Source organism: Adelges cooleyi, unplaced genomic scaffold (genome assembly GCF_023614345.1).
Source record: "Adelges cooleyi isolate 19-005CV unplaced genomic scaffold, UGA_ACOO_1.1 ACOO_flye_CR_arks_rails_tigmint_CR_PRNA_793, whole genome shotgun sequence".
In the NCBI taxonomy this organism is placed as follows: Eukaryota; Metazoa; Arthropoda; class Insecta; order Hemiptera; family Adelgidae; genus Adelges; species Adelges cooleyi.
Window position 1 is genome coordinate 516,060 of NW_026096506.1, and position 18,516 is coordinate 534,575.

Below are 18,516 nucleotides of genomic sequence, written 5' to 3' on the forward strand. Positions count from 1 at the left end.
GTTGACACGGTCTGCAAGTGCATGTTTCCGTCATTAGCGATTAAATGTGCGCCCGGTCGTGTTATCAACTGTCCACCGTCTCACCGCAGGTGGGAAAGATAAACTACTATATCGGCCCGAGCCGGCCGTCGGTGTATGAAGAGGTCCGGGGGGTGTCATCTTTACAGCGAAACACGGCGGCGATGACCACTGTAGGCAATCCGATAATCAGTTATTAATTTAACATTGGTCCGGTTTGCCATCCGCCGCCGTCCCGCGTATTCACGTTTTACCACGTTTCTTTTGTAAGTTAAAAAAAAATAAAAAAAAACCTTAACTCTTTAAAATCGGGTTTTTTTCGTTTCTATTTACTTCTACCCCCCATTTCTACCGCGTCAGACCTCTACTATTTTTTATTTATATTAATGATTTATTTGATCAAGATTTTATCACAGTAAAAAATTGGTTAGCTACTAACTCTCTTTCGTGTAATACAAGCAAAACTGTTTTTATGTCATTTGCTTTACTCAATTTTTCTCTACCTAAAATAATTGCACTAGAAAATCACTAGTCTAAATATTTGGGAAATCTAAATTGCGACTCCGATTATTTTTAATTAAATCGTGTTTGTAAAGTTAAATACTCGGGAACTTTTTTTATGAAGATATGAAATGCAAAACACAAACAAATATAAATACCAAGAGATCAAGGAAGCTTTATTTTGTGGTTGAAGAATTAAATATGACCTTAGATTTACTTACTTTACGTAATGTATAATTTGCTCTGGTTGAGTCTGTTTTATCATATGGCATAGTACTGTAGGGGTCAGCGTACCCATCTACTACCGAATCGTTAAATGTTACACATAGAAACTTGATAAGAATCGCATGAAAAGGGTATAATAGTATAAAACTATTTGATATAACTGGATAAAGTAAGGCTTAATAACAAAATAATAACCCTTTCTTTAAAAGAGGAGGTGTTGTGAGCGTAGTCCTCACGGTGGCTATCAATATGTGTAGGAAGTAGATAAACCTTGCATTACCCATCGGGTTCATTTGTTATTATATAACTTTTTATTCGTGATTTGTGAACTCAACTGAATTGTGCTGTGTTAGACTTATAATTATTGTACTACTATATACGCAGTTATTATATTTATCCAGTATTAAATACTCTATTGAAATAACTATACTAATGTTACGTGAAATATTAATAATTATATATGTTATAACAATACTTGTGGTGTTGATTATACAAATCTGACGGTATATCTCCTATGATCTGGTCACGAACTTGGACTTGTACATTGAAGTCTACAACAGGGACATTATTTTGGTGCCGAAACCAGGTATAACCCTATTAAAGAACCTACGGCTTGACTACTCGGATATTCTACCAGTAGAAGAATCGGAGATACGAGGGAATACAAAGGCGGCGCACAGTGGTCTAAAAGCTAATTTAGGTGGAATAAAGTCAATTATTAAAATTCATAAAAATAGGTATTTTATGTCATTAACCCATTGTATATAAGTTCTATATAACATAAAAATAGAATTTCAGATAATATTGACATTATCAAGCGGCGCAAGCGATAAGTAAAACATAATAACGCGCTCACAAACGTCGAATCGTTCACCGATTTACATTAAAGTTCATTAGTATATTATACACAGGTTAACTTTTTTTTTTTTATTAGTTTCATATAAATAATGAATTTTGAAAACTTAGGTAAGTGTTTCATATTAATACCATAAATATTTATTATTTTACTATTAAAACAAAGTTAAAAAGTAGTAAAAAAATGTTAATATATCAAAGCGTATAACTAAAAAATAACTCATAATAATCGTTATTTAATATATAGACAATATAGTACTTATTCTTCAGTACCAGATCCCAAAATTTGGTTTGCATCAATTAGCATCTGTATTTTTAATAATTTTTTTTGTAGGTAGCTCTAGCGGCAGTGTTGGAATAAATGATTCTAAAATTGACGACAATTTGAATTGGAATACCACTGATTCTCGGTATTATACTTATAATGATTTTTATCAGCTATTAAAAAATAGAGGTCCACTAAATCCCCATTCTTTAAAATCGAGAAACTATTTATTTGAAATTTTGAGGGCACGGTCTGAAAATGTAAAATGGGAACCGCAATACATTAAGTTAGTCAACCATTCAATTTTAAATATTACTTTGGTTTTACAAAGACTTTGGTGTAAAAGCCATTATAAACTTTATTATAATTAACTAATGTAATATGAAAATTTTTAAGGACACCTTTCCGAGGAAGCACAGGAAGCTTGAAATAAAGACTATAAAAATTATCGCGAACATCACTCGCGAAAAATTAGTAGAGTAGCTCAAAATGAAGACGTTCTACACCTATTACTTGTCACTTTAGATCCATATATTTCCTCAATTTGCAACATACCAACAACAAAAAAAAAATTAATTGGACAATGACGTAAAATAATTATTAAATTTAAGTTATGAAACAGATGAAGAAGTTTACGAAAGTTAAATTTCAATTTAAAAACAAAATATTATGTTTATTTGCATCTTAAAATTATACGTGAATTTAAAAATTGATACAAATTTTGAACTCTTTGACCCCAAAAACCTTAAGTACCATTTTTTTTATAATTTTTTAGACAAAATCTGATGAAAATTTGATCAATATAAGTTTTTTACAGCTAAAATTGCGTTTCAGACCACTGTGCGGCGGTTGCTGTGTCAACGGCCTGAGAACTTTTCAGTTTAGAGAAACGATTCTAGGCGACGTTAAGTATCAGGCAAGAGTTATTTCTTTCCTTGCTGTGCAACTTCATCTTCGTGTTGGATTTCCGGAACGTCATCAACATTGAAAATTCTCCAGTTTTTGTAAGAATTGAAAAGTAATTGTAACATTAGTTTAAGTTAGTTTTATGAATAAGAGTTTGGATATAAGTTTGGGAGATTCTGAGTCTGTAGTAGACTTATTGTCTCAGTCGCGTATTTTTGAAATAGGTAGTAGTAGGTAACTCTCTTGATACAAATATGGAGGATAACAACGGTTCCATAAGTGGAAATGATGTATTTTCCGCTAGTAAAATAATGGATACCGTAGTGCGGCGTTTGGTGCCCGAATTTTCTGGCCACAACGGTAATGAGTTGTCACAGTTTGAAAATGCATGTGATTTGGTTAAGTCAATCACTCCAGATGAGCAGATATACGTCATACATTTCTTAATATTGAAATATTATTACAAAATATATACCCCTAACAATACCGTCTACCAACTGCTCTAGTGAGAGATCTTTTTCAGCGTTGAAACGAATCAAAACACGCATGAGGTCTTGTATCACACAGTAACGTTTAGACGGGTTGGCTTTATTGACTATTGAGAGTGATGTTACGTCATCGATAAACTTTGACTCGGCAATTGAAACGTTTGCAGCGAAAAAAGCAAGATAGAAATCATTGTAATTATTTAACTTTTTTATAATATGTTATAAAAAACAGAAATGTAACATTATTTCTATTTCATTTTTCTTTTTCTGTATTAAATCATAAAACATTAGCATTACAAAAATACATATGAAATAAATAGATTTATTTATCTCCTAAAAGCAAATGATCGTGACAACTTCCTGTTTGTTAACAAACGTAATTTTAATTATATATAATAATAAGTTATTTTTTCATTTTAAAGCGAGACTGCAAATTTATTTATTTTAATTTAAATTATATTAAAATTCTAATTTTTTAATATGATTTAAAATTGTATTTATAGTACATAAAATAATGTACAAATATTTTATGAGATAGGTATTTAACACATAAACAACATTTTGTTTTAATTACCGACGTTTCTTCCTCCACTCTCTGCTGATTTTTTCAGAAAATGTTTGACTTGGGGGTCTCTAATAGGTTGGTGCACTTGGCCCTAATTTCATTAAATCAGGCTCTGAATATAAGTCTATGCATAGTAATATCCAAGATGGATTGATCCGCCTTGAAATCTTTGTAATAGCAATTAGCAATACCATTCTGTTGAATGTCGACTAATAATGAGAATCATTATCATTTTTTTTTACATTTTAATCAAAAATATTTTACTTGGGTTCACTGCTATATCGTGTAATAATATTTAATACCTATTCAATAGAGTAGCTTAAATAGCGTTTTTTTGTGGAAAATCTCTACTGTCGATTACAAATTGTAATATAAGAAAATAATAAGGAAATATATCTCCATTCAAAATAAATGTCCAAGTTCTATAGGTTATATTCAATATATGCACTACATGCACTTTATAAAAAGTGCTTGTAAAAGTTTTTATATGTTAAAATTGACTTAAGTCCACCTAAAGTGCTATTTCAGACCACTGAGCTATAAATGAATTAGTCCAGAGGCGCTTTTTACGAGTGGCAAGGCAGTGTTTTGACTTCGCATCCCTTGTCCTCCTCGCGAATACTATCCTCTCCAATACTTTCTTAACCTTCCTCCCTTGTCTTATCGTAGGCACGCAGCTGATTTATCATTCCTTTAATGACTTCTGTCCGGAAAATTAATTCTCCTACCCTCCTTTCTCAAATTAGCTTTAAAATTCCCTGTACGTTCGCTAAAATAATAACCAATGAAATTTTATTGTGTACAATTTTTAATAGAATTGTTTTTATTACAAACGTCAGCTATTTGGTACATGCATGCTACAAATGAACAACAAGCATCGTGAATATCTACAACGTTTCCATTGGGCGCAGAATACAAAGTCGATGGTGTGCTATACATCAAATTTTTGTTGTCGTGACAAATTTCATTTTGTTCCATTAACAAAACGTTTGCTCCGAGCTTTTCTGCAATCGGTATAAAGTGTCTAAACGGCCATTTGCATTGATCGTCTAGCACAATCAAATAACAAATCTCAATATAAAACTTAATCTATCGCTGCATGTAATTACCATTTTTGCCCAACGTAATTGTAGGGTGTTTGGCCACAAAAGGAGCTAATAATGCTGAAATTCCCATAAATCCTATTGGTTTTCTAGCATTTATAAATTCTTTTAAAACATATTCGACCTCGGGGATAATGGTTTTCCCCTCGTCAAAATCCAATCTAAAATTCCACAATTAAATAATGTTATATTGCACATAATATAATAGACAATACTAAATTCTGACGTTGTCTTTATCGATCCTTGTCCGTCCGGAATAATTAGGGCTTTATGATGACATACGTTACTCCTCAATTTGTGCAACGGTAAAACATTCCCTCTAGCTATCCTGGCAGACTCGATTAATGCACACCGGTAAGGCGGTTGCAACTCAGTTTTGTTCTACAAAATGAAAATACAAATTTCAGTAAATTATAATGTTAATTGTATTCTGTCTCTATACTAACAAATAGTATGACGTTCTATTAAAACAAACTATTGAGCTATTTAATCAAATAAAAAGAGACTTGTACTTCCAAATAGTTGATCACCCAGTTGTATAGTACCAATAAAACTTTAATTGTGAAATATCATATACGTTGTCGAGACCTGTGTTCACATGGGTACTAACGATGCCAGAAGACGTTGATGAGGCAAGTAATTTTTTTTCCTATTCAAGCATTCATAACACAAAACTTTCCATTTCTTAAGTTACAGGTGGAAATCCAAATTCAAATTTGGCACTTACCCACCACCTATAGGTAACTGTAGGTGATTACAAATAAAGGTCTAAGAATCATCTGTCTCACTTGCCTGACCGATACCATACTTAGAGGGCCATTAATTTAATAAAATGTGTTTCTTGCAAATTGTTGTTTAAAGTTAGGTCTTACTTTAAAGTGATTAAACACTTCGGTTAGGTTTCTTTGTGGAGCATAGCATTGAAATGGAATTTTCAATCGCGACATGTGAACAAATATAGATGAGGCTACTAGGGGATTGGTGCCATCGTGTCTTCCGCACCCTGTTAATAACTACAAATATATACAATTTAGGATTAAAAATCATAGTAACTACTAGGAAAATAATAACAATAACACACTAACTATAGCAAATTTTGAAGGAATATCAATTTGTTTTAACACTGGCCTTGGTTTTCCAAGTGTACTTTGGAAACGTGTCAAACTACGGAACTTCAACATTGTTATAAGTAATTTGATTTAAAATATCTATGATGTAAACTCTATGAATTTTTATATTTGAATTGAATTTTGTTTAGTGGTATATTTTTAATAAATAAAGAAATTGTTGCCTAGGAAAGAAATGCTGTTGAAAAAAAAATGATTTAATGTAAAACTTTATGTGTTCTAAAAGTACCTATTGAAGGTCCTAAATTAAAGTCAAACGTTTGTTCATAATTTACTTGTTCGCTATGTGTTTGCTAAGACAGTTGTGACTATATAGACTTAGAACTAGTCGCGTGCTGCATTTATTATTATGCGTAATAATAAATAAAAAAAGTTAAAAATAAATAAAGGTTTATTTTAGATTTATATACATAGTAATTTTACAAGAATGTCAAGTGTTATAAAACCTCTAAAAAAAACACAAATTTTTGTGAAAGCAATTCGATTTTAATACTGGCGATTCATACCATGCTATGTAATAATATAATCTATTATTGTAATTACTCTATGTGTTTGACAATAGTAGTGTGTTTAATCATTTAATTTATTTGTGGTGTGTTATTTATTCAAATACCAAATTCCACTCGCTTTACTCGCTATATTATATTATATTAGTGTATCACATGATCAACAACATATTTGATATTACGGACAGAAGAAAATTATATTTTTAAAATCCTTAAAGTAATGCCATTGTAAACCCTTGTAGTAACTAAAGCATTACTAGTGAAACGACACAGTAGAACATAATTATGTATTTAAACAGCATAATCATGATTATATTAACTCGGTTCAACGTATGAATGCTTATACCGAATATTTATCACTACAACATTTTATTGATTGAGAGTATATCACAATAATCTTGTAGAGATTAACTTATCTACCTACATTTGATATGTAATTCAGTCAGATTATTGTATTGTACGTGACATGTGTAAGGGAAACCGGGGCTAGTTGGGTACCGGGGTAAGTTGACCAAGTCGATTTTTAAAATCGAGTGTTTAAGTTGGACACACTGCATCAACAGCATTGTATTATGTCCATCGTTGTTTATCACTGTACAATTCGTAGTGATTATATGATTTTTCCTTAATCTTATAATCAATAAATATTGTTATCAGCTGTCGTTTTTTTTTTTAACGTTTTAAAAATTTCGTTTTTACCGAATTAAATTGTTTTTTTAAACATTTACAGCAGAGTAAACCAACTGTACAAGGTATGTAAAATACGATTCAGCTATTTTTTAATAATTATATTGTCCCTGATGTTCATAATTACTTAAAAAGTATGAAAAAGCAATTTGGGGCTAGTTGGTCTTCTAAAACTGGGGCATATTGTCTTGTACAATTTTTTTTAAATAATATTACTAACAATTTCTATTTGTTCATATTATAGATGGTTCGAAATTACAAACGCAAGTCTGATAGAGGACGTGTATCAGAGGATGTTATGAAACGTGCAGTTGAAATGGTTTTGAGTGAAAAGTATTCACGTAAGAGTGTGTCAGATGATTTTCAAATACCTATTAAAACTTTATCCAGTTACTGTAAAAAATATATTAATAACTCTGAGATTTTTAATAATTCTATTGGATATACAAAACCAAGACAAGTTTTTTCGATTGTCGAAAAGGAAGAATTAGCAAAATATATTAAAAAAGCTGCTGATATTTATTTTGGCTTATCCCCGAAAGAAGTAAGAAAATTAGCGTTTGATTATGCTAGCTCTTTAAATAAAACTAACATCCCAAAAAATTGGTCTGAAAATGAACTTGCTGGAGAAGATTGGTTCACTGGTTTTAAAAAACGTCGCCCTGTAGATACGTATACCAGAAGCCACTAGTTTAGCCCGCGCATCTAGTTTTAACATAGTTAATGTTAACTCGTTTTTTGTTAATTTAATGACCGTACTAAATCGTTACAATTTTGGTCCAGGTGACATATATAACATGGATGAGTCGGGTATAACCACTGTCCAAAAACCAAACTAAATTGTTGCACGTAGAGGTTTTAAACAAATTGGCAAAATAACGTCGGCAGAAAGAGGCACACTTGTGACGTTAGCCTTTGCAGTTTCAGCATTAGGTAATAGTGTACCACCATACTTCATTTTCCCAAGAGTACATTTTAAAGATCACTTCATAGCTAAAGGACCATTAGGTTGTGTAGGTAGTGCTAATCCCTCGGGCTGGATGAAAGAAACTCACTTCATTGATTATTTAAAACATTTTGTTAGTCATGTCAGGTGTTGAAAAACCAAACCTGTTCTTTTGTTATTAGACAATCACGACTCACATTTATCTATAGAGGGCCTGAATTACTCTAAAGAAAATGGAATTACAATTCTATCATTTCCCCCTCATTGTTCTCATAAATTACAGCCCTTAGATAGGAGTGTGTATGGACCCCTGAAAAAATATATTAGTACGGCTTTTGACTCATGGATGGTGAACAATCCTGGTAAAACCATGACGATTTATGAAATTCCTGAAATGGTGAAACAGGCATTGCCATTAGCAGCTACACCAAATAATATTACAGCTGGTTTTACAGTCAGTGGTATATATCCCTTTAATCCTCAAATATTTACAGACATAGATTTTATGCCAAGTTATGTGACAGACCGGCCTTTAAACATTGAAACTGAAAATCAACCAGACCCTATAAACCAGACTACTCAAGAACTAAACAAAGATCTTGATCTAATGCCTTCTACATCCAGTCAGGTGTATAATATTCAAGAGTTAGAATCTAATAGCCCTGTTATTCAACAAGTTGAAAATATTGTAGTGTCAATACCAGCAGTAGCTTCTACTTTAAATACTCAAAATGAAAAAATTATACAAAAATCTCCTGAAGACATAAGACCACTGCCTAAAGCTGGTGCTAGAAAACAAGGAAGACAACATCCGAGAAAAAGGTGTACGGCAATTTTGCCTGATACTCCAGAAAAGGACAAGCTAGAAGCAAGAAAAAAATGTCAAGTAAAAAAAACATGCGATAATAAAAAAGTTAAAAAAAAATTATTTCAAATAAAAAAGAAGACACAAAAAAGTACTGCAAATAAGAATTCTAAGAAAAGAAGAACAAGTTCAAGTGACGATGAAGATGCATATTGTCTAGTGTGCTGCGAATCTTACTCATCTAGTCGGGCCAATGAAAAGTGGGTGTCATGTGTTAAATGCAAAAAATGGTCCCACGAAGATTGTACAACCGGCGAGGATTATTATATTTGTCATCATTGCGAATCGGATGATGAATCATTTTCAGATGAATAAATTTTAAGTAATTTTAACCTACCTTTTACCTGTTAATTAACTGTGATAATTTTTAATATTTGATCTCTAAGAAGAGTTCAGTTTTAAATTTAAAATGTTTGATCTTGATTATGTTTAACATTTTTGATCTCAAAGGAGAGATAAGTTTTAAATTTAAAACGTTTGATCTTGATTATGTTTAAAATTTTTGATCTCAAAGAAGAGATTAGATTTAAGTTTAAAATGTTTGATCTCAAAGGTGAGATAAGTTTTACAGTTGTTATTTTATTAAATTACTTGTTACATTAATTATTATGTTTGATATGTTTTAGAAATACCCTTAGTTAAATAATAAATAGGGAAATTTGAATATATTTGTATTATAATTTATAATGTTTGACTTCAAAGGAGAGATAAGATTTTTCACAATATGGTTATTTTTAACTTTAAAAATACTGTTGCTTCATTAATTATTATGTTTGTTATATTTTAACAATACCTAAATTTAAATAAATGAATAAATAAGGAAAAACTGATTATATTCATGTGTGTGGCAACTTGCCCCAGTGATCATGTCAACTTGCCCCATACACGGGGTAAGTTGGCCTGATTATTTTTTTTAAGTTTTATTTTTTTTGTCAATTATAGATTAATTATTAAGATGGCAATTTAAATTAGTTATGTAGCTTACAAGTTAGTGAACTGTTAGGTGTATTTTGAGCTTTAAAGTCATAAAACTGAATAAATTAAAAATACAAATGTTAAAAGTGAGCCAACTAGCCCCGGTCTATCCTATTCTATACGCTTAGAAAAGCATTAAGTTTAGTATTGCATTAAGTCCTAGAAATAACATTTTTTTTTAAATGAGAATAAATTGGTAAATATTTTAGAAATTAAAAGCATACAGAGTAGGAAAAAAGGTTGGCGTTGTAAATGTTGATTTTGCGCACTTATCAAACTTACTTCACCCACGATCTCCGTACTGAAATGCTAATGATTTTAAAACCATATATGCTTAAAACTTAACCAGATTTGGATTTATTATTTAATATTTTCATAAAACCCTTTTCATAAAAACTGTGTTTTATTTTAAAGTTAAAGTTTAACCAATTAAAGCTAATCATAAAAATACAGTTTTAACATTTGTGTTTGAAATGTTTAGAAGCCTGCTCGTTTCTTAAGGGTTAAAACAAATAGTTTTTTTTTAAAAAGTAGTACTTCCTACAGGAGAGTTAAATTATGACCAATTTCCACCATACAAATTAAATTTTTTCAGTTTATAGTAATGTAATTGAAAATTGAAGGCCAATTTATCCTGTTTCCTCCAAGTTACTTAAACCTGAAGTTAAATAGGCGACATGATCAAAATGTATTAACTATCTGATAAAATACTGCCACAAAACTAGATTAAAAATATTTTTAAATAATGCATTAGGTTAAAATATTTATTTTATAATGGTTTTTTTCATTATGTTCGAATCACACAATAACAATTATTTAATTGTTAAGCTAGAAGCTGTTTTAACTTGTAATGAGATAAAATTTGTTTTTTCAAAATCTGGGATTTGCCAGATTTTAGCTAAGTAATGAAAGAAAACTGAAAAATAATAGATGGTTTACATTCAAGTTTTACTGTTGGCATTACAGTCAATTAAAGAGGACAATATTTGATGAATAAATTTGGATTTTTTTATAAAAGTATTTCAGCAAAATAACACAATTGTTCCACCAAATTATGGACCAACCAAACAGGTTGTGCATCACTCCATGGTCTATAGCTTTTAATCCAGAAAATAAAATACAGCTACCTATTATTGTGAACAATGAATATCTTATTGAAAGAATATTATACCTGTTTCAAGATATATTATTAGGTATAAAATGAACACATATTTTTAAATTATACTAACTTTTCTCCATTTTTCTGCATTTTTATTCGCACCAATTATATTATTTAATTCTAGAGCAACTTCATTCAAAAGCAAATTTGCCTGCTTATGAGTAAAGTTTGGACCAAATTTTCCTTTTTGAAGCTCGGGGTGAGCTTCCATAAAGTTAACCATATTTTTATTTTACTGTTACAGATTTTCCTTTCACTCTTAGGTCTACTTTCTTCATATTCGTGACTACCTAACATTCGTAAAAACTAAAATCGTAACACAACAACTAACAAATTGTAAAATATAACAATCAAACTATCACATAAAATTCACATTTCATATTAACCGTGGTCCGTACATCCAATAATCAATGAATTCAAATAAGTCACATACTTAAATATTTCTGCTATCACCGTTAGTCAAATTAATGTCGTCAAGGAGTTAACCCTTTTACAAGGCTTTTGCGACAAGTATCTTCGTCAAAACCCAACGTCAACTTTACACGCAAGCTGTGACTGGATTAGGACTAGCGTCATAACCATTCAGAAATAAATTGATCAAGTTATAGAAGAGATATTCAATGCTGTCGGTTCAAAGAGAATTTTGGCAAGGAAAAGACGTGGACTCATAAATGCCGTAGGTCGTGTCTCTAAATTATTGTTTGGGACTTGCTCAGATGAAGATGCAGAACTCTTGTACACTAAGTCTGCGGAACTCGGTCGTTTTTCTAGCGAAACATTACATCTTCTCGAGACTCAAACTCGAATTGTACGTGCTTCGTTTGGTGACTTGAATGTTACTCTATCTTCCTTAATCAAGGAGCGCCGTGATATGGTATCCAATATCCGACAATTGTATAAGACTCTCGAGAAAGACTCAGGGAGACTATCAGAAATCGACGCACGTGAAATGCTGGTAGAACAAGTTGCCGTCATTAATCTACAATTGACGCAAAGCGTATTCCAAGTTCAGAGATTGTTGCAACTAGTAAACTCCGCCATAAATGGACACATTCATCCTTCTCTTTTATCGCACAAACAATATTTAACACAATTCCAACTACCTACTGGTTCAAATTTACCGTTCCGACTAGAGGTGTTCTCCTCTATAAGCAAATTAATTCAAATTTCTACCATCTCAGTGGTCATGGTAGATGACACGTTTATTTTCATCCAATGTATCCCTTTAATCGACTATAATGTTTTTTCAACTTTTAAAATTATTCCATTTCTTATTCACGAACAAGATGATATATCCTCTTTAATTACTCCCTCTGTCTCGGTAATAGCTCTCAGCAAAAATCATGAATATTTTATACAGTTAACAGAAACCCAACTCGAAACTTGTAAAGTCTTAGACTCTTCATTTTTTTGCCCCGATACTCATTTATTGTATACAGCTACTAATACCCTTTGCAGTCTTCAACCCTTATTAGGACGACCAATTATACTAACTCTTTTGTAATATCCACTATATAACCATAAAAATCCGCTATGTTTAGTCGTTTGTCCAAAACTAACACTTGGTTGTTTTGGGCCAAAAATGAAAGCGTAATCATAAAATGTAATAATAGTGAACCCCGTATTATAAGATTAGATGGTACAGGACAGGTAACACTTAATCAAACGTGTAATTTGTTTGCAAATCAAATCATTCTCATACCTTCTCAAAACCATAACTAAAAATACAAGTCAAGATCTGTACCTACCGATAGTAGTTACATTAAAAGTTACACTCTATCCTTGGACGAACAAGATATTTTAAAGAATTACAAATTTCCCGAACCTCTGAATGATAAATATCTCATAGAAATCGAAAATCATTCTAAATCGTTGAAAGAAATCAAAAATGAAGCCACAATAATTTACAGAATTTTAAATCAATACAAATAAACCACTCTATTCTCACTTTAACAATTGTAATTCTCTCTACTATTTTACTGTTTCCAAGTACAAAAAGCGTAAACCTGTTGTGTACCAACCCCGAGACGTAGTCGCGGAATCGTCAATTTAGTTAGAAATGAAGATACCCAAAAATGTATTTAATATGTACCCCTTAGGTTTAATTATAGTAAGTAATATAATTAGATATAAGATAATAAACACGGAATAGCGGTATTGTAACCCGTGCCCACGTAAGTTAATAAAATTATAATTATTTAATTAATCTTTTTCTTCGTATTTTATATCACAATATTTTTATTTTTTATTTTTAGGATTTTTCTGACATTTCCTTGCGTTACCACGGTTTTTTGTGATTGTTTTACAAACATTCCGATTACAAATCATACTGGACTCTATTATGAATTGTTGAAATAATCAATAAATAATTTATATTATATTCTTAATAAGCAAAATATTATGGCGTGATTTATATATTAGCCAATCAGTTGTTAATAAAGTAATTCTCGTGTAAATTGACGTCAATAGTAGTATTTCATTGTATACAGTTTTTTGTTTCTTTTTTTGGTCTTATATAAAAGGGAGATCGGGGGATATCACTTACCCAGGACACTGAATCTTTACCACACAAAAAAGACATTTGAGCAGAGGTACCAACTTTTCAATATTAATTTCATGACTAAATAAATAAGTTTATACACAGTGTGTTCTATAATGATTCGAAAATCTCTGAAACCTACGGTCGTACTACGATGGGATTTCATGTTTTATACAGAAATTACTGGCGTCTTAATGAGCATCCAAAATTAACTATTGACGCTACTGGCAATGTTTTAAATAATTTAAAAAATAATGGAACAATCAAAACACAACACATTTTTTTACGGAGATTCAAATATTAAAGAAGTTGGACATTACGTAGAGTATTGCAAAAGATCAAAATATTGGGAGCTCCACAACGATCTCAATAAAGCAGCGCAACACTACAAAAAACATCAAATCGCAAATATAAAACCACACCAATTAGTATAGGTATATAAAAACATAAAAAAATATTAATAAAACTAACTTTTTTATGCGATACTGACGTCTGCAGTAGAGTCCTACATGATTCCAGCGTACATTTTACGGTAAAAACTCTACTCTAATTAGAACCATGTAGCATGTAAACAACTTAGTTTTCGATATTTTTACTTATTACCCGGATTATAGGAAATTTGGAATATAAAATTTTATTATAACTTTGTTATTTGGAATATAGTTAGAATGTCAAGAATCTAACAATATATATTTAGTGAAATTGAAAGAGTTATCGTGACAATTATAACATGCCAAACAATGACAAAAATATATCCACACAAAGCAAGTCAGCTACAAAAATGTCAACATAAGGTTAATTTAACCTTTCAATGCCAAACATTATTAAATTATTTAACACTGACAGGCCCATTTTGAACCCTATTGAATCATTTACTTTATATCTTAGTAATTTAGTCACTTGAATCTATATTGCACCTCTTGTATCACCATTTACTGTATATTGTTATTTAATGTTTTTATGATATTTTATACGTAACTTTTATTTTAGATTTTAGCAGTTTAATCCATTATTGTACCTCTCTCATCATCATTTCCACATACCATTGTAATTAGGCTCACCTATTTAAAATTATTAAATAAATAAACTTCATACTACAAGAGATAACCACCAATGACTACAAGAATTATCTTGGATTATGGCTGCGTCAGGCCAAGAACCATAGCGCACAAACCAGCAAGCAACCCTAAACCAAGCTAGGTTAGACATAGCACTGGTGTACATTCAATATTTTGTTACTCGTTAAATCTGTATTTACATAGTTAATAAAATACAACTTAACAAGAAAAAAGTGTATATTGATAAATGTGTAAAACTGTATTTTTCAACAATTTACAATTTTATATACATACAAGAGAAAATGTTTAACACGAAAAATTATGATATTATATTTTACAATTCAGGTACCTTTATCTAGTAATTAGAAGTTATACCTAGTTTCGAAAGTGTTTTGCAAGCAAAGTACTGATTAACTGTAGTGTGAGCTACCTGTGTAGCTATCTGTCAGATCAGAAACGTCCTACTAATAAGGCGAGTTTGCTACTTGCTTAAAGTACAATTATTTTTTTTTTTTAATTTTAATGATATGTTGAAAATAAAGTATCTGGTGTTGCTTACTTCACGGGCTTGGTAAGCAATGGTTAAAAATAGAAAGAAATGTTTAGAAGTCAGCCGGCTAAATGGTCTGGTATGGTATACCTATTTGAAACAAAACTTTTTAAAACATAGTACTCATCTATATTATATATCTAGATATTGGTCGAATAAATCTCCTATTCTTACACGCCGGCCACGGTATGTGGAAGTTAATGCACAGCGGTTCCGAGGGGGGTGTCGGGCCGACGCATTGTGTCTTAAAGTAATGTCGTTATAATTCATAGTACCTATATTTATATGTCTATATATAGGTATATATATCTAGCTCTCAGAATTCATACCTAGTTTCAAGAAAATATTTTCCAAACTAACTGTTTAACTGTAGTGTGTCAAGCTATTTGTCGGATCAGAAACGATCTGTGTACTGTAATAATCCCAATACTATTGTTTGTTATTATTAGTCTTATTATTATTGCCATATAGATGTTGTAATACTTTTACTTGTTTGTAGCCACGCATGTTGGCCAATAGCCCAAACACGCGTTATCGTTATTGACTATTGTTATTATTATTGAGTAGTAGTAGGACTAACCATTGTTTAGTTTAATATAAAAGGGCATTAGTTATTAAGCTAGGCACCTCAGTACTTAATTAGTATACTCAGTGATCTAATTGATACTCTGTGTCACTATTATAAGTATTGTCTTGAATTATTATTGTGTTTAAAAGTGTTAATTAAACATTACTATAAAACTTGTTTATTCTCTGTCTGAATTACCTTTCTCATATCTTCTAAGTCTTATAAGTGTGCTGCTTAAATCTCTTGGTGCAGTACATAAATTGGTGTCAGAAGTGGGATAAAATGCTTTGTTTTGCTACATTTTGGTTTAATAGTTCAACACACACGTCAACATCATATACCCCATATGAGTTAGTTTTTGGACACAAACCACAAATCCCCTCGGCCTTATCACAAGCACCAAGTCCACAATATAACTATGATGATTACTCTTTCGATCTTAAAAGAAAGCTACAGGAAAGCCATGAGATAGCCAGGAAAAATATTTTGGAAAGTAAAGAAGCAAACAAAGAAAGGTATGACCAATCTGTCCAACCCATCCAAATCCACGTAGGAGATAAAGTTTTGGTAAAAAATCATAAAAAAAGAAATACATTTGATAAACATTGGACAGGACCCTGGCAGGTACTAGAAGTATACGCTAACGAAAACATACTAATATTAAAGGGGCGAAAGAGAGTCCGAATACACATAAACAATGTCAAACAATTTTTTGAGTAAAGAAATCGTAAATGTTTTTTATTAGACTGTTTGCATAATGTGTTTTTTTTACTCTAACAATAATAAATAGAATAAAAAGAAAAAGTATAATTAATTATTGTTCTAGGTCAAAAATTAAATTTATAGTAGCAGATTTCGAATTCACAAACGTTAATGGGAAAGACATTTTGTTGGTATCCGGAGCAATATCAAACAGCCTAGACAAGTTCAAAGTGGTAAAACTGGTAGGAAGACCGCTGATATTAACAAAAGAGGGAAAACTAAGGGTTTTTCAAAAAGTAAATTTACCGGATGTGCAAAACCATATTAAAAAAATTTTTCGGTACGAACCAGAAAAGCGATTGCCTCTTTTAAAAGAACTCAGGGAAAGTGTGTTCAACAAAGGAAAAAACACACTGTCAACCGTATTTATCCAAAATTATCTACGCAAGGGTAATCGACCACCCATTCTGGTTTTTTGGAATGGAAATAATGATTTAAATATAATGAAAGGATTAAGGTTACCAGGAATAAAACTCATACTTAATATTACGGCATACGACGATGAAAATAATGGGAATTTCCACCTAAAACTAACAAATTTTTCTAAGGAAAACAGGGTAGTTTTAGCAAGTATACCGATAGGAAAACACAAAAAGAACGGAAGAATGTTAAACCTAGTAGAAGCGCACGGGATAATTTGCGAAATTGATCATGGGAACTGGGAACACCATAATCCAATAGGAGACGTTTTATTAACAAAGTGTTTGCTTAACACGATTATAAAAAACATAAAACCAAGGAAATTGTATAAATTATGTGTAGAATTAAGCAAATAAAGTATTTTTTTTTAAATAATACGGTTTCTTGTTTTTTCTTCCTTTTCAAAAAAAAATAGGGAAGTCAGGAAAATTAGATAATTTACGGGAAAACATAAATAAATAAATAAATGAATAATGAACTAAACAAATAATAAGCGTTATTCTGTTACAGACTGTTAATAACAATACTAATCAGCGTCAATCTGAGTCATTGCAATAAATTTATCGACATTAAAATCAATAATTCGGCGGGAATTTATTTCGAAAATCAAGGAAGAATTAAAATCAACACAGCAGAATGGACAATAGTTACCTACCTTGACCTTAACCATTTCGAAGCTAAGCAATTATTGTTAAGCGAACATTTGAGTCAATCTAAGGAACTTTGCGTTAATAGTCCAGATACAGAACCAATAACTGTAGCACCAAACGTAACAATAAAATCAAATAATCAAACTTCTTGTTGGGAATTATGGGAAAATTCGAATAAATTAGCCCAACAAATTAAATATAAATATGAAATGTTAACTGCATACATGGAGGAGGTAATAACAACAGACTTTGAGAGGGAGAAAAGGGATTTGTCCTCTTTCATTTTAGTAAAAACAGCCAACTTAATATTTGTAAAAATAGATAATAGTGCGGCATCAAAATATAATAAATTAATTGAGCAGGTAAATAAATTAGAAGTAAATCGATTAAAAATGGAAAAAGAACAAATCAAAATAATTAAAAAGCAAAATGAAATATATTCAAATTTTAGTTTATATTCAAACTTTTCCGAAAGTATGTTATTAACTCTAAATTTAACAAAGCAGTTTAGAAATAAAAATGATTCACCAGTAAGTAATAAATTTTTTTGGGCAAAAATTTATGAGGAACAATTTTTTTTACGTTTAGATAATATGTTACAACAAAATATTTTGGAATTATTTACTTTATCAGAAATAATTAACTATGCAAAAATAGGATTGATTCATCCTAACATATTATCACCAAAAGAACTTTTGGAACAATTTAAAGATATAAAAATTTCTTTACCCAGTGGAACGGATTTGCCAATTGACTTAGGGTTAACAGGGATATATGA

General features: G+C 30.8%; 1 protein-coding gene and 1 long non-coding RNA gene across 4 annotated transcripts in view; one reads left to right on the plus strand and one right to left on the minus strand.

Moving 5' to 3' along the window:
• LOC126845487 (uncharacterized) overlaps window positions 1–18,516 on the plus strand; it is a 42,615-nt gene that overhangs the window by 6,686 nt on the left and 17,413 nt on the right. The gene's annotated exons all lie outside the window — the stretch shown is intronic.
• Window positions 4,566–18,516, minus strand: part of LOC126845482 (glutamine amidotransferase-like class 1 domain-containing protein 3, mitochondrial) — a 50,509-nt gene continuing 36,558 nt past the window's right edge. For 2 of the 3 annotated variants that reach the window (XM_050584127.1, XM_050584128.1), the window contains 4 exons: window positions 5,799–5,939; window positions 5,153–5,307; window positions 4,933–5,087; window positions 4,566–4,872 (listed from right to left, as the gene is read on the minus strand). In XM_050584127.1, the coding sequence (XP_050440084.1) occupies window positions 4,616–4,872; window positions 4,933–5,087; window positions 5,153–5,307; window positions 5,799–5,939 (708 nt within the window). In that variant the 3' untranslated portion in view covers window positions 4,566–4,615. The remainder of the gene's footprint in view (window positions 4,873–4,932; window positions 5,088–5,152; window positions 5,308–5,798; window positions 5,940–18,516) is intronic. The other variant, XM_050584126.1, reaches the window with a different exon arrangement.